The sequence below is a fragment of the Gigantopelta aegis genome, unplaced genomic scaffold (genome assembly GCF_016097555.1).
Source record: "Gigantopelta aegis isolate Gae_Host unplaced genomic scaffold, Gae_host_genome ctg5204_pilon_pilon:::debris, whole genome shotgun sequence".
Classification (NCBI taxonomy): domain Eukaryota; kingdom Metazoa; phylum Mollusca; class Gastropoda; order Neomphalida; family Peltospiridae; genus Gigantopelta; species Gigantopelta aegis.
The window spans coordinates 7,173-29,407 of NW_024534280.1; the positions used below are offsets into that span (position 1 = coordinate 7,173).

General features: G+C 38.1%; 1 protein-coding gene across 1 annotated transcript; it reads right to left on the reverse strand.

Annotated features, from left to right (window-relative positions):
• Positions 1-10,321: 10,321 nt before the first annotated feature.
• On the reverse strand, positions 10,322-20,311 carry LOC121366289 (BTB/POZ domain-containing protein 2-like). Its single transcript, XM_041490789.1, has 3 exons — positions 20,232-20,311; positions 16,362-16,643; positions 10,322-12,649 (listed from the first exon to the last, which is right to left on the reverse strand). Exons 1-3 carry the CDS (start codon positions 20,309-20,311, stop codon positions 11,665-11,667), a joined length of 1,347 nt encoding a protein of 448 aa, XP_041346723.1. The 3' UTR covers positions 10,322-11,664.
• Positions 20,312-22,235: the final 1,924 nt, after the last annotated feature.

Here is a 22,235-nt window from a genome sequence, read left to right on the forward strand (position 1 = left end):
GGTAATTATTTTATCATTTATTGTCATTTAACAAGTGGAATGCAATTTAACATCAGTTAAAACAGCACTTTATTCAGATTAGAACTGAAAAATCGATTGACATGGGTTTTTGTTTTTTTAACTGTCATTACTATTTTTTTATTACAGATGTTAACTCCTCTAATAACTAAATTTTCTTCTTTTCCATTTTTTTCTATGGATAATCTCTCCTGCTCCACTTGTAGCCTGCTCCTTTCGATTTGTACAAGATCGCGGGTAGGATCGCTGTCATCAGGGGATGTTTTTGTCAACGCCATATCTCTGCTTGGTCTCTTTGTAACTGTGGTTGAACTGTGACAGAAAATAACATTTATAGACGTTTTTTCCATATGTATAATAAATATTTTCGAAATACATTGATGAATTGAAACTGATTAATGTATATGATAAATTATTATTTGTAATAATAAAATATTATGTCTCAACATACTGTTATTTATGACACATTTCAAAATGGTTAAGGCGTTAAAAATGTTTTATTTAACGACATACTCAACACATTTTATTTAAGGTTATATTATTAGACATTATGGTTAAACACCATTGTTATAGTGAGAAAGGAAACCCGCTGCCGCCACATATGCTTCTCTTTTCGATTAGCAGCAAGGACCTTTTATTTACACCATCCCACAGACAGGGTGGCACATACCACGGCCTTTGTTACACCAATTGTGGATCACTGACTGAGCGAAATATTAATATTATACCTTATGTAGGATGTCTTTTGACTACACGATCTGCTGCGAGACCTGCTTCATTCAGTGCGTTCCGAGGTTCCGCAGTCATTAGAACACATGCCAATAATGGGAGAGGGTTCTTCTGGTGTACATTCTGTAGGCATTTCATCTGCACACGTGCTCTTGCTGCCACATGTCGCTGGTGTAGATGTGGACATACCTTCTGTTTTAGACGTTTTCGCAGCAGAACTGTCGATTCCAGTGGTTATTCCCTCTATGGCGCTCTCTCCGATGATGGCTACAACTTTCTCTTCCACTGGTGTCATGGTGATTATATGGCCGCCTCCCTCAGTTTTTTTTGGGGGCTATTCTTCGCCGTTGTACTTTATTTTTTACCACAGACGACCAATCACGCCATTTACGCCGAATTTCATCAACGCTGCGCTTTACTGTTGATACAGCATTCACACTGGCGGTAACTGAAATCCACGCAGCTTTTTTCTTATTGTTTGTTACACAGTCACTGAACTTGGCATAAATGGTGTGCTGATGATGACTCACACCATCCAATAATGCTTCTAGTTCCTCGTTAATAAATTTCGGTCAACCTTTTGGACCAACTTCGTTTGGTTCATTACCCATGCTTACTTGCTAAATGACTATAGCTACCTCGTTCGAATTAAGCACGTGCGCATGCATTGCATGAAACATACATTGCATGTTACGCCTAAACAGAATAACGACAGGGTGACTCCCTTTATTACGACAGACATCAAACAACATCGTAACGACAAGGAAACGACACTTTTGTCTAACAGTCGGTCACTCCGTCGGTATGTTGTCGTTCGAGCCATTTTACGATATCGTCATGGTCTAACGACCGACATCTTCGGGAACATGGCCCCAGGGTCGGTAGCGGGCGAAGGTACGTCTGTACAGTTAAGCTATTTATAGAATAAATACGCCCATAACGTCACAGCTTGAACGTTTATAGGTCGCCAAATGCTAATAATACTAATAAAAACAAAACACGATGTTTTATCTTCCATGATACAGGCCCGTATCCAGGGGGGGGGGGGATGCGACAGGTGCGAACGCATCCCCCCCCCCCATCCCCCCAGCACCACCCCGCGAAAATTGGAGTTCCGCACAAAACTATATTATGCTTTTTATTTCCTATTATAAGTATTTTAACGTTTACCCTAACAAATGGCTGTATTAAATGCTAGTTTATTGGGGGCAGCCTGAGTTTTGCCCGAATTTAGAGGGTTTTTTTTTTCAAAATGCCCAAATTCTTGACATTGGGCCCTCGACGAATGAAGATGGGAAAACTTTTTTTCTAATTAAACTGATCACTAGTCGTTCCAGATGTTTTTCAACAAAATACCTGAACATGAGCGTGAAATTAAATTTCACGACTGATGATTTCTACCTTGGACATGTATGATCGGATCAGACATAAAATATATATTGGCGTATTTGAAAATTATCATAAAATAGTGTACGATATGTACTCATTATGTAAGCATACGCACGTTTCATATATTTACGTTTCTTCTATCCATACACATATGCAATATACTCAATTAAGTACATTATTCAATGTTAACGGTTTTACAGACAACGTGTCACACATTTAATGTAGTTAAAAGTTTACTGCTACTCTTGAAGTATTATAAAAAAAATTACGCGCTTCGACCTCAAAATACCTGAAATAAAATACTAAAAACCCATCACAAATAGCTCCAGAATGCACCTCTGAGCATCTACATTTAAATTTTTTTCGGGGAAACATGCCTCCGAACCCCCTAGATCTCTCGCGCCCTTCACCCATGATATACATTTAGTTACACCCAATATGTCAACGCGCACACCCCCCTCCTCCCCCGCACCCCGCAAATATGGCTGGCTAGGGGCCTGTTGTTACATTATCTAAACATAGCTTTGGTCTGTCTTTGTGTGTAGACGTCTGTCCGTACAGCAAGTTTTCTTCTTAATCAACTAGAAGCGAAATATTTCCTACTTGTTCGCTGTTGCAATACACCACGATCACCAGACACGGGGATTTCCCTAATTTGCATACAGCTTGTACTTTTTACACAACCAGTTACGTTTTTCATCTACATAACACCACAAAAATACACATCGTCTTTTTGGTGTGGAAAATGTAAAATACAGGGAGCAGGGCTTCTAGATTATGGTAGCCCCACTCCCATGGTTAGTGATATTCAATTTAGGATAGTAAATAACTAATATTGCCATGCCCGATGGCTAGTGAAAAAAATATACAAATTTTACAGTTAAGTCTATTTTGTAAATATGAATAGCCTGCCTCCACCGCAACCACCTATGCTAGTGTTTTAAGCTGATTATTACTATTATTTAGTTCATTTGCATTAACTTAAAAGTAAAGTAAGGCTAGTGAATTTTTAATCGTGGCTAGTATTACTATTATTTGGTGTGTTTTTTTAAATCACTGATCCCATGGCTAGGAGGACAGTAGGGCACAAGACAATGCAATAGTAATACGATATTTAAAGTAAATATATTTTGAAACATTGTATGGAAAGAGAAAAAAAAGTAATAATAAAAATTCGATGGAATTTAAAATATTCACCACACCTCTGTCGCCAAATACATATATATCTCTTTTCGTTGGCTCCGGACAATTAGCTCACATTGAAGGTTGTACACTATCAAACAAAATCCATAGGCAAGCATGTTAACGTTTGTATTTAAAATCACAATATGCAATAGTATATCAACCAAAATATGTTCCATACATATCCGTACTACAACCCCTACCTCAAAGTATTAAGTGAAGAAAATGGTACTCATTTACGGTATAACCAGATGTTTTTACAACAGCCCTAGTTTCGCACAAAATGTGAGTACTTTTTTTACAGGTACCCCATACATGTTTCACGCTCAAGCCTACTTGACACAGTTGTTCTCGATGGAATAAAATTGCACACATTTTTTGTCCAGATGAAACTTTTATTTTTTTTTACATCCAATACACTCACATTTATCACCAATCACAGGACTTGTGGAGTTAAGTTCTGTATCAAACTTTGACCCAGCCGGAAGTTATTAGGTTTAGTACTACCTGAAGGAAGGGTCCTTCCTTAAAACAAAAACATGTGCTAAATATGTATGGCCGATGCGGATACGACACATGACCACCTCATCCTTCCTAGTGTGGAATGCTTGTTTTTAGACACCGTAGCATACACGTTACCATGCTTTTGACCAGGGTCGTAGCTAGCGGGGGGAGGGAGGGGGGGGGGGGCGCAAGGAAATAATACCAGGAAAAAATTATAGAAACTTAAAGAAAATTCTCTTCCTAACCGTTTAAGGAGTTTTAGACTATTAACTACTCAGTTACCCCCCACCCCCCACCCCCATCCCCCAACAAAAAAATGTTGTACTAGATGAAATAAAATTGCATACATGTTTTGCTCAGATGCAACTATTTTATTTGTTTTACAACTAATACACACACATTTATCACCAATCACAGGACTTGTAGTGTTAGGTTCTCTATCAACAGTTCCGTGCACCTGAACTTTGATCTAGCCGGAAGTTATTAGGTTTAGTACTACCTGAAGGAAGGGTCCTTCCTTAAAACAAAAACATGTGCTAAATATGTATGGCCGATGCGGATACGACACATGACCACCTCATCCTTCCTAGTGTGGAATGCTTGTTTTTAGACACCGTAGCATACACGTTACCATGCTTTTGACCAGGGCCGTAGCTAGCGGGAGGGGGGGGGGGGGGAGAGGCGCAAGGAAATAAACGCAGGAGAAAATTATAGAAACTTAAAGAAATTTATCTTCCTAACCGTTTAAGGAGTTTAAGACTATTAACTACTCAGTTACCCCCCCCCCCCCCAACATAAAAAATGCTAGCTACGGCCCTGTTGATGTGTAAAGCAGAGATATACTTTCTATGGAAATCTAAAGTAAATTAAGTCAACCGCATATCGGTAACGTTCTCGAGACTGATTTTTACGCTACACAGTAAACTGAATTACCAATCAATCAAATAGTTCGCGAACGTTAGCGAAACGTTTTCTCGCTAAATTTGCAGCAGTTTGAGTAGGAGTTTCCGAATACACTTGTATATTACATTGCATGTCAGTTAAAGACAGACATGTTTTATTTAACGACGCACTCAACATATTTTATTTACGGTTATATGGCGTCAGACATATGGTTAAGGATCACACATATATTAAGAGAGGAAACCCGCTGTCGCCACTTCATGGGCTACTGTTTTCGATTAGCAGCAAAGGATCTGAACGAGAAATAGCCCAATGAGCTCACCGACGGGGATCGATCCCAGACCGACCGCGCATCGAGCGAGCTCTGTACCACTGGCACACGTCCCGCCCTCATGTTAATTAATGCAGAGACCCACTATCTCACCAAACAACAACAACATTACAGTAATTGATACAAATAAAATGAAATACAATAAAAATAAAAATAAACAAGTAGATAAAATAATAATATAAATAAATGCTAAATTAAATTAATAATACAAACTTAATAAAAGTATGTGGGTATGTCATCTGGGACAATTTTATTACGTTGTAAAAATGGGGAGTGGGTAGAAACTTGATAATTGATGTACTCTGGCTAGTTTTACGTTTTAATGTTAGTTATTGTAATAGAATCGCTTTTCTATTAGTTAAATCATACCGTCGTTGACGGGCCGCTGACACATGGTATAAAGTTTGTTTGTTTTGTCTTACGACCCCACTACATGACATTGATATATTAATCATCGGCTATTGGATGTCAAACATTTGATAATTTTGATATATAGTCTTATAAAGGAAACCCGCTACAATTTTCCATTAGTAGAAAGGGATCTTTTGTATGCACCATCGCACACACAGGATAGCACACACCACGGTCTTTGATATACCAGACATGGTGCAATGGCGGGAACGAGAATGGGCCCACTGACGGGGATCGATCCCAAACCGACCGCACATCAAGCGAACCATGTACCACTGAGGTATGTCCCCCCCCCCCCCCCCCCCCCCCCCCCCCCCCCACACACACACTTATGGTATATGCAAATTACCTATTTTTGTTAAAGAAACCTTTGTTCGTTTCATTGTGTGAAAATCCGCACACAAAAGCCATTGGCTGTAGATAGCTGATACCCACTGGACAAAATGAGCTGGGAAGGAAGGAAATGTTTTACTTAACGACGTACTCAACACGTTTTATTTACAGTTATATGGCGTCGGACATATGGTTAAGGTCCACACAGATATTGAAGGAGGAAAACCCGCTGTCGGTACTTTAAGGGCTACTCTTTTCGATTACCAGCAAGGGATTTTTTATATGCACCATCCCATAGACAGGATAGCACATTCCACGGCCTTTGAGATACCAGTCGTGGTGCACTGGCTAGAGCGAGAAATAGCCCAATGGGCCCACCGACGGGGTTCGATCCCAAACCGACCGCGCATCAAACGAGCGCTTTACCACTGGGCTACGTCTCGCCCCGTAAATGAGCTGGTGTGACTCCTCCAAACAATGTGGGTGGGGCTAAAAAGTGAGTTTTCTTTTCAAAATGGCCGACTGTGTTACTCTATATACTAATACCTTGACAAACGATTAAGAATAGACACTCGGTAATACAAAGAGAAGAAATATGACGTTTAAAAAATGTGAGAGTATTGTTGGGTGTTTTTTGTTTTTTTTGTTTCTTTGTTTGTGGTTATTCTTTTGTTTTTATTATTTGTATTTTATAGTATTTATTATCACACGCTGTGTTGCTGTATATCTGGAGAAAAACCCAGTTTCTTTTTTTAACGACGTCACTATAGCGCATTTATTTATTAATCATCGGCTATTGGATGTCAAACATTTGGTAATTTTGACATATAGTCTTAAAAAAGGAAGCCCGCTACATTTTGTTTTTCATTAGTAACATAGAGCCTACAACGGCCTTTGGTATATACACAAATCGTGGAGCACTGGCTGGGATGCTGTATATCTGAAGCAATATACAAATTTTTCATACTTCAAACTTTGTAAATAATTAGAAATATACAACACACACACACACACACACACACATACACGCACACACGCACGCACGCACACACACACACACACACACACACACACACACACACACGTACGCATGCACGCACGCACAAACGAAACAAAAACACTAACTCAGGAGTCATTTCCTACATATTTAATCACCAAACCCATCCCCAAATAAAATTACTACATGAAACTTTGAAGCTTTATTTCGGTACACTCAGACCGTCAAACGACATCATATGAGGAATTATTGTACAATGGCTATTTACAGTGACAAAATGACAACTGGAGTTCTTCGCAGAATATATACAAACATAATTAAAAATAGCTATACACACATTGTAAAACGAAGAAATGAACAAATAAGTTGTGTTTTTTTTTAATAATTCAGCATTTTAAATAGTATTTAGTGATATTGGAGGTGTATACGGTTTCCTTATTTTTTCTTTTATGTTCAGAAATATATTTTGACATTTTATAAAGTGTCAGACCTTACCTTTTATGGTGCGCGGGTTCGATCGCGCTCGTACAGCGCACGTAATTTCAATCTTGCGAGTGAAAAATAACGCACGTTACACTTAACAAAGAGCGCACGTAAAATAATTGTGTATATTGTTTGCCACTATTTACCGTATGCAGCTGATACAAAGATCCGTTCAATAATACAAGAATTTTTTTTACGAGAACGGTAGCGCCCGTGCAAGATTTTAATGTATGACTAGTACTTATCTTTGCTATACAAATCGGAAAACACAGGTTTAATACGTACCAACCCGATTAAAATGTATTTGCCTATTTAATTTATTATTAATTACAAACAGTCCACTTTCGTAAGGTAATAGATCACAACGTCTGATTAGGATAACTCATTTATACTGTTCATATAGTTATGACAAAAAGAGAAAAGGGATTGTCACGGGGATCCTATGATACCGTAACTGAATGAAACACGATTATCCAAATATCTCTCCTAACTGTATATCTATTAGATCCCTCTGTATTGGGCAATATATACCCGCGTGGCTCGTCTCTAGGTATGAACAGAGATAAGATCTTATATAAAGTATATATAATATAGCACGTTTAGTTCACTAGAAAACACAACAAAAACACAATACACTTTGGAATCTGTATTAATCTACGCTGACAAATGTACTGCCGCAGTAGTTAATTAACAACAACAAATAGTAACAACCCAGAACTGATCACTTAATTAGTTAATCACTAGGTGTCTAGTTTATACAATATTCTAATCACTTCACCGTGACACAACACCCACACGTGTGATAATTGAGAAACGCTTCCAGGGGAACTTAATTAATAAAGGAATTACAACTCTATTCCTAACTGGTTAATTTTTAATTAACCCTTAACTACTCATTCAGTGACCTTGTAATACAGAATTAATACTGGTACCTATCACAATAAAGACAATAACCTACAGTTTACCTAGGTCCTCTAGGATGACTGGCTAAGCTTTAATAATTTTATACAGTCAGCCTACAGTTTACTGCGTCAGATTACCGGCAGCACCGTCTAAATAATATTGGTATAATACAGTATTAAAATATTTAAAGTCACATCAATCACATCAAGGTTATACAATAGAGCAGAAATAATATATTTACCAGTCCGGACGGACAACGTTCCTCCTGGAAGCCTTCCTATGTTTCTCCCCGATATCTCTAAAACCCTAGCTATTTATCATAAAACCGAATATCGCCTGGGGGTACAACGTGGACCTCCCCCTATCAAGTGATTTTTCCACAGCGACCAAGCCGGCATATTTTTCTTAGATGGCCAGACTTGCTGACATCTAGTCGCCAAAATTACGGTCGTAAAAACCGCACATGCGGAGGTATTACGTAATTACTGGCCACATGGCCTCTGCCCCTGGGCTGGGTGTGTATTAGGCACAGCTCGACCACGGTCGCGCGGAGGTATTACGTAACAAAGTGCCCACCTGGGCTTAATTGCATATTGGAACTGCACACGGCCCTCTAAAACAATTAATATCGACACAGGCGAAAACAAAATTAAGAGCATGTCCCGTCACAGGGATTGAATTAAATAGTGCCTTATGTAGCCTACACAGATGAACTCGCTACGGAAATCAGCGAAGTCGGTAAAATTGTCTCGATTAGTTCATAACTGTTAGCGTACGAAGCTTACACGAGGTCCCGAAAATGGCAATCGTGTAATTTTATACTTTCTTTTAAAAAAAAACAACAACAACAAAAGTTAAATTTAGACGGAATAATAAAAAAGAAGGAAAAGAAATGGTAATAGGTATGCAGTAATAAGGCTAGGTATTTTTTTACGCAATGAATGTGCATATGTTATTTATATATGTATATATGTACACACTATAGTAACAGTAATCAATGGTTATTGCCGAGTATTTAAAGGGACATTCCTGAGTTTGCTGCAATTATTAAGATGTGATCGACTAACAGACCCTTTTTAACGATTGTAATTACATATCTAATATATTTTTCTTCATAAAATATTAGTGTCTGTATATTAAACGTGTTTCTGATCGTTCTAATATTTGTATTGCTTTAAATTTCATTTTATTTCCTGAAATATATTTATTTCGTACGTTCGACGTTATTTGAAGACAAAATCTAGTTCGGGCTTCTTACAAATATTAAGACGACCAGAAACACATTGAATATTCTAAACAAGAAAATATATTTATCATGTAAGTTTAATCGTAGAAATATTTTATTAGTCGGAAACATCTTACAATGCAGCACACTCAGGAATGTGTTTCGTTTGTTAGAAAGTCACAACCCATGTAACTGGAACATAATTTGATGGCAGTACACTGTGGCATACTAACGAATTAGAGCTATCCCAACTATCCTAATCATGTTCGTTGTACATAATAATGAAATTCAAGACAAGTTGATTCCTATATATGTTTAGCTGCACACTCATCAAAACCATCTAACACAGAAAAGGTATATATATATATATATAATATATATATATATATATATATATATATATATATATATATATATATATACATGTATATAATTGCGTGCATCAAATTATCTGAATAGTACATATTGTATTTAAAAAATCAATGTGTCTGCATCAGTGCATACATGTCATAATTATATTTTATTGTACTACTCCTGTAACGTTTTAACACATTGTAACTCCATCCCTGAACGGGAAAAGAAATCAGACTACACTAATGAACCAAACATAAAATTAAAAGAAAACATTATTGGTTAATTGGTTCATTTTTACAACATATGTCTCTGCATTTACATGTACCAATTACTTCATAAATTAATAGTGCTTGGTTTTCACTCGCCTTAGCATTTTGATGAGTGCGATTTTTCACTAGCCTAAGCGTTTTGAGGTGTGCGATTTTTCACTCGCCTAAGAGTTTTGAGGTGTGCGACTTTTCACTCGCCTAAGCATTTTGAGGTGTGCGATTTTTCACTAGCCTAAGCGTTTTGAGGTGTGCGATTTTTCACTAGCCTAAGTGTTTTGAGGTGTGCGATTTTCCACTCGCTTATGCTATTACAACGACATAGTTCTTTTAATATTAATATGCTACGGCTTATAATAATAAAAGAAATGTTTTATTTAACGACACACTCAACACATTTTATTTACGGTTATATGGTGTCAGACATATGGTTAAGGACTATAATAATAATAATAATAATAATAATAATAATAATAATATGGCTTTATACGTCTTTTTGTGTGTGTTCATGAAATAGTTACATTTAAATAGCAGTTCCTTCGCACAATGTACATAATCTGTTTTCAACTGGGTTCCAGCCTCCTGTTGCTATGGTAAATAATAATGATTACATGTTCTGAATTTCAGAAGGATGGTGCACAGTTTTTCGGGTAATTTTATAAAGTAGATTTTATAAACATATGTGAGTTGTACGACCTTTCAAAAGGCATATTCCACAATGTGAAGAGACAATAAATATCACATGGATATCTCTTCCACCGCGGTGTAATAAACTATGTAATATATGTATGTATTGTTTCAATGCATTATTGTGTTCCAATGTTTTTTTTTGCATAAGAGAAATAAGCGAAAGTCTACAAGAAACAAAGCCGAACGTACCTAGCTAAAAAAAAACATTTGGCATGTTCCCGAATTTGTTTTTTTTAACAATTTTCGTTTTGGCCTTACAAACATTATATGCAGGTGCGGAACGTTACAAGTCATTATTGTCATGTAATACTGTTGCTGTATCGGCTCACTCTGAGCCCCAATGTTATTCATCGATGTCATTTGGGGTGACGAGTGGTCTTGGCGATTTTCTGTTCAGGTTTTTCACCCGAGAGACTGGGAATGTATTGTAGCATTGAAGGCTTATAGCTCTCACAGATTTGTGTGTTACCTCCCGTTTTTGTTTTCTTCTTCTTTGATAGTGGTTTTTTCCCCTTTCTCTTCTTGTTTTTTTTTTTTTTTTTTTTTTTTTTTTACACCTACACGTCTATTGAATTGCCAAAAAATATGACTATAGAAAAACATTGTAGAATATTCACCAAGACGACCAGGATGATAAACAGAAAATTAGTCGATTAGATTATTCAGACATGTTAACAATATTAAAATTCGTAGGGCCTCACATAACTCTTTTTATATCCACTTACTAAAGACAGCTCGCACAAATATATTTTCCATGCATTTTGTATTTTGATTTTGCAACACATGTAAAAGGTACATTTGTCTGTGCTAGTTTGTTCTCTTCTTTAAGTGTTTGTTTTATATTTGTTATTCTCACATTCATGCGTATGTGACGTGTGTGAATTGGTCATCGCTATGTGTATCGATGTCACAATTACAAAGTTGTAAACAGGGTACAACAACAACATCAAACTCGAAAGACTAAGCTCAGTACCACATGATAACCGCTTGTAGTGTTATTTAAGAAGTGGCAGACAAAGTCGCCGTCTTCTGCTATGTCGCTTAATTCACCACGCTGATAATAATGTCTTTTATGACACTTAACAATTAGACTGTATTTCCTGTCTTTGACAATCCTGACTTGATCTAGGAACTCAACAAGACAGCCTGTTCTCTTTCCATTATCTGTCTCACCTACAACGGCACCAGTATCTTCATCGCACACAAAGGCGCTGAATCCAAATGACTCACTCACGGTGTTAAAGCCTTGTAGAGCACAGGTTTGATTAACACAAAACATAGTTGTGTACTCAGCAGAAGGAGCACAATAGTTCTTCTTACCGACGTATTCAAACTGTTTACAAGTAATAAGCTTTTCTGTCCTGCATCTGGGCTCCTTTTTGAAAGGTAAAAGAGATTTATCGGGAGAGATGAAGTTTTTGAAGATTGTGTTTTCTTCGCTTTTTGTCAGCATCTTAGTTGGTGAAACGCTATCCACAAAATACTTCTGACCAAGAAGAGAATACCTCACGTTCATCAACGCCTTCCCGAGTGCACTTCTCTTGTTAACTGGGGTTATCTCCCTTCCTTGTCGTCTGCATTCCGCCTCACTCCAAGTGTTCACGGCTTCGAATACTTTCTCCTCAGATGCGACCAGTTCGTCTGTTTCCGTGATCTCGAGAACACACGAGTGACACAGATCAGAGAATCCAGGCGACTTTAGAACTGTGTTGCCGTTTTCGCAGATATATTTAACAGCCTTGACCTTCAAGTCGTGTTCGTCATAGAAACGGGCCTGTTCCATCACGACGCAGGCATTATGTGACGATATCGATGAATCCAAATACGCCAGACACTTCTGTTCCAGGGGCGTTATGTCATATTTTTTGGATAAATACAAAAGTCCGATTGCGTTCCTTGAATCAAGTATAGCGTCATCGGTATATAGGAACCTGAAAAAAAAGAGAAAAAAAAGAGAATTATTAGGAAGCATTGAGTTTGGATTCAAACCGACGCAACCAATGAACACATTTGATATTTACGGTTATATGGCATCAGACTGGGATTAAGGACCACACAGATTTGAACAGGAAGCCCGCTGCCGCCACTACAGAGGCTACTCATTCCGATTAGCAGCAACGGGATCTTTTAGTCATTTGCGCTTCCCACGGTAGGATAGCAAAAACGATTACGCCTTTGTTTTGAACCATTACATGGAAATCACTGGTCGGCGCAAGTGGTTTACCCTACCCATGCTAAAAATCCCATGCCTCGACTGGGATCCGAACCTAATACCTACCAGCCTGTAGGCCGATGGCCTAACCACGACGCCACCGAGGCCGGTAAAAAAAAGAAGGAAAAAAAAGAAGAGTATGACCTATTATTAGCAAACATTGAGTTTGGATTCAAACCATAACACAACCAATGAACATATTATTAGTGGTATTTTAACATCAGTGTGTATTTTAGCAGTGTCTGGGATTGACAACGACTATCGATACTATCGTAACAACAAATAGTGCTAGCACAAGAAGAGCGAATAGTTATTAAGGTTTTGTCTTTTATTAATGACTTTCGGTTACGGGCCGTTTACCGTTAGTCAGTTTTGTACAGCTTCATATAAGTTTAACACTACAGAACACATTATAACACATTTCGTTCTTTAAAACTTTAAAATGACAACTGCACAGAAGTGAATTGCTCTACCACATATTTTTGTGTAATTTATCGAACAACGTTTAAAATGGTTATTCAGCATTAACCGATGGCGTATTTGTTTACACATAGGTATCAATTAGACCAGGAAACATTAGGTCTAATAATGGACCTTCTTGGACAAGGAAATAAATCGTACTAACACTCAAACATGTTCACAATAGTTCCTTGATGTAGTAAGAACCAATATATGGAATAGTTTCCTAAGTTTCTTATAAGTGCTATTAATTATGGCTAAAATTCAAAATGGCCGCCATTTTTGCCCAACATATATTATTTATCAGACATAGCATGCAACTATATAACATGTTTCAATTAATTCATGATTATTTTGCATTAAAACAATGCAACAAATTAATGAACACAATGCAACTATCACAACTGGTGTATCAAAGGTCATGATAAGTGGGGAATTGCACAATATATAAAATATCCCTTGCTACTATTGGAAATATGAGGTAGGTTTCCCGTGAAGACCATATCACAACTGCGAAAAGTTAATCATCCAATAGCCGATGATTCATTAATCCATGGGTTCTAGGGATGGTGCTGTACAAAACACACTTTACAATTTGACGACGACATATAATAGTTAGGCTCATAAATACACGGAAGGCTGACGGAATGTCTATAGATACAATTGAGTTCTTTGACATCGGCACAATATAGTCTGGACTGTTGTGTAATTTGCTCATTGTTTTGCGACATTTTGTAAAATGTATTTTTTAGCTTCTTTGCATACCTAACATGAATAAATCCATTGTTGGCATTTTCCCCATCATAATATTGGTGGCCATCTTGAATTCAAGATGGCGGCCTTTGTAATGCCAACCTGGGGTCATATCTAAACTTCTGTGTGATTAAAATAGTTCACTACCTGTCACTGTATGATACTGAACTGATGGTGTGAGCCTGTGAAGACCATGCATAGCAAAATGACATGTGTAAATATCTTTTTTTCATGGTGATATGTCGTTTTATGGCATAAACATACACACTGTGATGCAGTTTCCTTCAGTTTGTCTACAAACGATATGTGCACTTTTATTAGCACACACATTTCACTTTTATCTGTTTAAAACAGCTGTCCATATATCTCAATCTTTAATTATCATACAAACTGTATATCAATGGCGATAATGAAAATTGTGTTACCCAGCCTTTTATTCTTATACATTTTACATTATCATAAATTTTGTATATTAACATTTATAAAGTGACAAAATAAATTAAATTATATTTATAAATATATAGGAACATTTTGGTTAAAATATAAATTGTAAATGTGGATGGCATTTTTACTCATTGCTGTCAATTTCGGATGAATACCAACACAATATTACCATATAATACAAACAAGTTGTGTGTTGCAGACTTTGTTAATACACATGACATGGATACTTTTAATGTGATTCCTACTGTCTAGTCTAACTTCCAAAAGTTTATTTCCAGTCTTTGTTTACTATATCTTCAATTACCTTTTTTTCCACATTGACAGTGCAGCAATTAAAGATTGTTTGACTTAAACTTTACCTTCAATGATAGTATAGCAGAAAAGGCTCTTTGTGTTATTAAACATATTTTTGGGGTATCTCATAACTGGACTGGTATATATACACAAGTTTACATAGACGCTTCAATATATACCTTATTGTAATTTATGAATCCATAAATGAAATCAATCTTTTATTTTATCTGTTAACGTAAACATCCAACCATATTTTGAATTTCCCTCCGAGTGACACAACATAACAAATATGACTGCCCAGACAATGCAAAGCTTACAATTTATAACAAGGCCTATTTTTAGCTATAGTCTGTTTCACAATTATCATAGATTGTCCTATATTTCTAACGAACACTATTTGTGCTCATTTGCACAGTTAATAACAGACATCTTTTGTTGAATAATGATCATACATTTTGACATTGACTTTTTTATATTATCATGTTGTGTTATCCAAATTAAGTAGCATGTAACATCATTTATATTTATCATATTTGCATAATCGAAATTTCCTGAAACAGACTATAACATGAAGTGTTTGTTGTCAGAACTTATAAAAAAATCGGATCGTTTATTTGTTGTTGTTTCTGTGAATATTAGCGACAAAAGTGGTTGTTTTAATATTTGCTGCGCAGACTTACGTTCCGTCAAGAAGGCCAGTAAATACAGGGTGTGTGTGTGTGTGTGTGTGTCCGTGTTTGCTACTAAAAATGTGCTCATTACTTCAGTTGAATAAAAAAAAAAATAATAACTTTCAGTAGTAACACATTTATTGTTCCATTGTACTGTTACGGTGAAACAAATATTTTTTAAAGAAAAAAATTAACTTTAAAATATAACACCATTGTACTAATTTATGGTCATGCATGAATTGGTAAAGAATACAGCGGCCGAACAATGATTCACTTTAAAAGTGCCGAAAACCATGAAAAGTAGGTCGCCTTGACCTAGAAAATGTAGATAACACATCGCCAACCAAAGTTATACTTGCGTGCATGGTTTTATGATCATATATAAATTGATAAGAACGAAATGCCTGGGAGAAGAATTTATTTTGATGTGAAGCAAACCACGAAAAATAGGTCGCAAAGACCTAGTAATGGTACATTATACACTGATATGTCAATGGATATAATGTTCGGTATGGTCATCTCATCAATATCAAACGAAACACAACAAAAAACAAAAACAAAACAAAACAAAAAACCAGTAAACAAAACAACCTTCAGTTGCAATTTGTTCTAGGTTCACATAGATTTTGGCTTAAATTTACTGGACTAGTTATATATTGCCATCTCAAGTTGTTTTTGCTTGTAAGGTTTGGTGTCTTTACATGTATTGAAAAGTGAACGGACGGACGTATGAAGTGGATGGAACATAAGCCGTCCACACCAACGGGTCTATCTGACAACAAAAGGAACAAATAAACTGAAATTTCTTACATGAGGAACTGTTCGAAAATGTCTGATTCTATGTCCGGCAAGGCGATATTCTCTTGTTCTGGCATCGGTCCAGTTAGCATTGCTTCAAAGATGCAACTCCGAAGAGTCAGTATCAGTCTGTGAGCTGGTATGGACTTCCTGTCTTTCCCGACCTGGAACGTGACGTCACAGTGAGAATTTTGTTGCAGTGAATAACGCAGACATTCTATGAGAGATTTCCCGCGCTGCCAGTTATCGGCAAATCCAGATTTGGCTTCAGAATCATTAGCTGCCATTGTAGAACTACAAAAAATAAAAAGAGTAAAAAAAAGAAAATCGATATTAATGTACTTATATTAGCATTTCATTTCATTTCAACTTATTTTCCTGCTGATATCAAGTTAAGGTTCAAGCATGCTGTCCTGAACACACACCTCAGCTATCTGGGCTGTCCGTTCAGGACAGTGGGTTAGTTGTTAATTGTTAGTGGTTAGTAAGAGAGATGAGAGTGTAGGGGTCTTACACCTTCCCACTGAGTCGTTAGAACTCGCTCTGGGTGGGAGCCGGTACCGGGTTGCGAACTCTGTTCCTATCAACATTATGTGCGACAGTTGAACCACGGCACCACCGGTTTCACGAGGAAGGTTTCATTAGCAACCAACACTCACCACAAAAAAATAAAAATCACACACACACACAAATCCTCCAGAAACAACAACAACAAATCATGAACACCAATGATAACAACAACATTTCGAAATCTGAGGAACAGGAAGTCGGTATCACGTGGTTTTTACATAGGTAACCAATTGTTCGGTTACGTGAATTATATTTCCGTAACCCGTGGGTTACCTGATGGTTATCTCAAAATTACGTTGAAATTATATTTTAAATACATAGTTTTTAGCTCAAACATAAAGTTAAAAACAAATACAAAAGAAAACATTAAAACAAAAAAAACAAATCCGTGTTTAAAAGAGTATATTTATATAAAAAAAAAACTACACAAATTCAAAATAACAATCAAGACTCATTTTTATGTCTTAGCTCTGAAATTCTTAAGATATAGTGAATACTAACAATTAGCATATCAGTGCGTTTAAAAGTGTGGAAATGCAAATAACAATCGAAAGGCGATGAGCTATAGTGAGACATTTAGTCATAGTGCAGGGCTGATCCAGAATTTTGTAATTAACCAGTGGAGCTGGCGTTTTAGCCACATGTTACTAATTGTCGTCCTATGTTATTTTCAATTGTAATGGTGTACAGGCCTTGTCTATAAATAACCTATACACATCCTCGTTGTCGTCTAGGTCCCCACGAGCTTGTTTCTCTCGTAGCGCGCATTGTTTGTTAACCTAATAACCTACAAGGCTGTGTAATAATGTTTTTAGACAGCTCGTGTCACTACCTAACCGTACCTTTACCGTTTTCCTCTGGTGTCCGTCGTCTGTTTTGTGTCCTCATAAGCGGATTTTCCTTAGCTTGGTAGCGAAAGTATTTCCTGCCTTGTTTCGCCAGACACTCATGTGCCACGGGAACTCTCTAATTGGGTGTGCCTACCAGCTTGTACTTTTTGCTTATACAGTTGGTTACGTTTTAATGTATACAACACATACTGGCGTACGGGCCCCATTTTTTATAGTGGTTGGAGGGGGTGGGGGGGGGGGGGGGGGGGGGGGGGGGGGGGGGGGGGGGGGGGGGGGGGGGGGGGGGGGGGGGGGGGGGGGGGGGGGGGGGGGGGGGGGGGGGGGGGGGGGGGCGGGGGAAGGGGGGGGGAGGAAGGCTGAATTTTGCCCGAAATAACAAAAAGGCCCGATCTGGATTCAACGTTTATTCATTCATATTAGCATTACTGGCCAAACACGCTATATAGTATTGCAAACGAATCGTGATAGTCCGAGGCTAGGTGGATCCACAGCGCTTTCCTCTCTCAATATCTTGTGTGGTCCTTAACCCATATGTCCGACCCATATAATCGAAATAAAAGTGTTCAGTGCGTCGTTAAAATAAATCATTTCTTTTTCTTTGATTCGTTGTGGAACCTGCTTGAATAGTGATGCTAAACCACCTGTCACGGTGGGGATCCTGAAATCGTAACTAATAAAACAACGATTATTCAAATCATCTCTCCTAACTGTATATCCTATTAGAGTCTCCTCGTATCGGGCCATGTTTCCCTAATACCCGAGTGGCTCGGCCTCTAGGTATAATCAGAGAGAACGCCTCTTTTATATATATTATATATCTATATATTTTATATGATATTATATATATATATATATATATAATTATATAATAGCATGTTTAGTTCACGAGAATACACAACAAAACACAATACACTTGGAATCTGTAGTAACACTACGCTGACAAATGTACTTGCCGCAGTAGTTAATTTAACAACAACCACTATGATAACAAACCCAGAGCGAATCACTTATTAGTTACTCACTAGGTGTCTAGTTTACACAATATTATAATCACTTCACCGTGATATAACACACCACGTGTGATCATTGGGAAACACTGCCAGGGAAATGAATTAATCAAGGAATTACAACTCTATTCCTAACTGGTTAATTTTCATTAACCTTTAACTACTCATTCGTAGTACCCTTGTACTAGAGATATATACTGGTACATAGCACAATAGAGCCAATACCTACGCTTACCTAGGTCCTCTAGGATGACCGGCTAAGCTTTATCTGACCAAATTACTCCGTATACACATTTAGACAGTGAAGCGACAATTTACTTCGTCAGATTACCGGAGACACTGTCTCAAAGAATATGGGTAGAAATACAGTATTAAAATATTTAAAGTCACCTCACTCACATCAAGGTAAATACAACAGATCATAACGATATATTGACAGTATCCAGACGGCAACGTTCCCCGGAGCCCTTCCTATGTTTCTGTCCCGACTTATAAATCTACAATCCTATCTATTTTATTCAAAAATCTCAGAGAACAGCGAATATCGCCTGGGGGCACAACCGGCGGTCACCGTCACCTATCATGTATATTTCCACGACTCCCAGGGACAGCATTTTTTTCTTAAGAGTTCCATACTTACTTGTCCGCCCAGTTCGCTAGAAAGACACCGGTCGTAACCGCACTACCGGAGGTATTACGTAACTACTGGCACACATGGTCTTGGTGTGTATTGGGGACGCAGCCTCGACCCACAATCGCGCGGGCGGTATATACGTAACCAAGCTGCACACTGGCCCTCTAAACAATTAACATGCCACAGGCGAAAAGATAAGAGCATGTTTTCCGTCAACAACCACCAATATTGTTCTCATCCATATTCCGTGAATTTGTCATTTTTATTCCGGCAAAATCAGCCTGCAGTTAAACTACTTTTCAGACATTAAATGTATGTTGTCCCTTCAAAATATCCAAGAAATACTACTATAATTGAAACCCTGACCTGTATTAATTGCTAAGGGATGGTCCATCCATGCCATTGTTTTCATAATCCTAACAAGGTTAGGATTGGGTTTGATCCCCTCCCCCACTACTCCCCTAATCCCTATATAAAAACATGATATAATGTGTACTACAAGATTAACATTTTATTAACACTCTCATACGTAACCCTTGCTTTTATCCTCCCTCCCCCCCCCCCCTACCCCCCCGAACATTGTTCGGATTGTTAAGCACATCGATATTTATGGAACCGTCCTTACACATAAGAGCAACACAATATTTGTTTTGGATGCAGACTGAACGTATCATTTTTAACATAAAATTCCACACCTTACGCCAGATTCATTCTGCCAATCACAGAATAATGTGCTGATCTCACATGAGATTTGTTAACTGACAGCCAAGCCGTGTCCTTGCTAGGGTCACCCCAAAGGAAAGCGCACCGCCTGGTTCACCTTGCATGTGAAGAAGCAACCTGCCCGTGCAGCTTGTCGCATTCCCCGAGGTTCCCAGCATTAGGGATAGAAAACACCATTTACCTGAGACGAGTGTTTCTAGCCGGGCATGTCTTCATACACACTCTCTTCCGTGTTTCCACCAGCGTCGGATAGAGGTGCTACCTACCTGAGCTTCCTAAGCTTACCCATCTCAACCAAGGGTCCCGCCGACTATGATATTAATCAAAACCTCACCACAGAACTCAGCACCATCTATACGGGACCCCCCCCCCCCCCCCCTCCCCGCCCATCCGTTTATTAAATAACCTGGTCAACAATTGCAGAACACATTTAAGTGCCAAAGACAACATTATTACTGCCCTTGAAAACAAGTTTGTAGCCCATCTTGGAATGTATTTACAAATATATAATTTCCCACATCTGCACCCCCACCCCCCCACCCCCCCACCCCAGCCCCACCCCCCTAAAACGCCCTTCTCTTTGTTTGTTATCATATGTTTGATTCCAAATCCGCCATTCTGGTAGAGCCATTTCAGACCATATCTGTTTGTAAACCCGCTTACGTCTATTTTCCATCCCTTCTACCGATTCGGCCCCATTCCAAACAAGGCTGGGTAGCATTGTTGACCACATCAAAATTGTGTCAGAAAGTATCCTCTTAAGATCTCCAAACTCTCTAAAATCAATTATCCCAGTCCAACTGCCCCGGGTTGAGTCCCTGTCTTCTCAGAGATCGAACTCCAGGGCAGACATGCTTGAAACCTCTGTGGTATATGAGCATGTTAAAAACTTACGCAACGCAACCCCAATCCTTTCCCGAATGACTGACCAAATCATTGAACATTAATACCCCAGCACACGTACGCTGCGATTGACCGTGACCTTAGTTGCCGTGGACAATCGTGGGCTTGTTTTGTTGTCGCAGACGATCGTAAATTGTCGTAAGTTGCTCGTGGATATCGTGGGCTTCTGTTTTTTGTTTGTCGCGCCGACCGAATCTGTAACTGTGTCGTAACGTTTCTGTCCGTAGACAATCGTTTGGCTTGTTTTTGTTGTCCGCAGACGATCGTAATTCTCGTAGCGTTGTCGTGGACAATCGTGGGCTTTGGGGTTTTTAGTCTGTTTTGCCGGGCCCTCCGCAGACGGATCGTAAATTGTCGGTAGACTGTTGACTCTGTGTGACAATCGTGGGCTTGTTTTGTTGTCGCAGCGACGATCGTTCCAAATTGTCGTCAAGTTGTCGTTCGTGGACAATGGTGGGCGTGTTTTCTTGTGACAACTACTCGACGTATCGTAATTGTTGTAAGTTGTCGTGGATAATCGTGGTCCGTTTGTTTTCTTGTCGTGCGACGAAAGTCGTAATTGTGTTTGTAATTTTTGTCGGTGGACAATCGTGGGCTTGTTTTCTTGTCAGCAGACGCTCGTAAAATGTTGTAAGTTGTCGTGGTTTTCGTGGACAATCGTGTTGGCTTGCTTTTTTTTGTTGTCGCCAGATATCGTAATTGTCGTAATTGTCGTAGACAGACTTGAGACAGAAAAATTGTTTATTAATGTTCTCTCCCTCATTCAGTCACCTCCGATATGGAGTTACGAGAGACTATTTTAAATCCCCCCCAATCGACATACAAATATACCAATATTTACATTAAAAAACACATAACTAACATCTAACACTAACAATAGAAAATATAGGCTATAATATTCAGTCAAATATATTAAATAAATATAAAACTAAAACACATTTATACGAAAGTTTTACATAAAATATTTATCATCCCCTGTTAATGCATTCAAATCAAGTACAAATAAATTATTGATCTTATTAAAAAAACGCATTCTCTCAGTGTGACTGGGACATAAATGGACGTCAATAACGTCAGGCACATTATGCCTTCTGAGCATTTATATAATAAACGGTACAAGCTACCTCCAAACGTCATATTAACATTTGGGTCTCCAGGATGTCTTCCATTTACGATTGAGAGTCCGCTGGTTTTACAT

Bases quoted from the DNA above. Each gene is read 5' to 3' on its own strand.
- LOC121366289 (XM_041490789.1), bottom strand. From the start codon at position 20,311: ATGGTGTTTTCTATCCCTAATGCTGGGAACCTCGGGGAATGCGACAAG. The intron at 16,644-20,231 runs GTGAACCAGGCG...TATTTTTTGTAG, and splicing joins GTTGCTTCTTCACATGCAAG to TTCTACAATGGCAGCTAATG. The intron at 12,650-16,361 runs GTAAGAAATTTC...CTTTTTTTTCAG, and splicing joins ATTTTCGAACAGTTCCTCAT to GTTCCTATATACCGATGACG.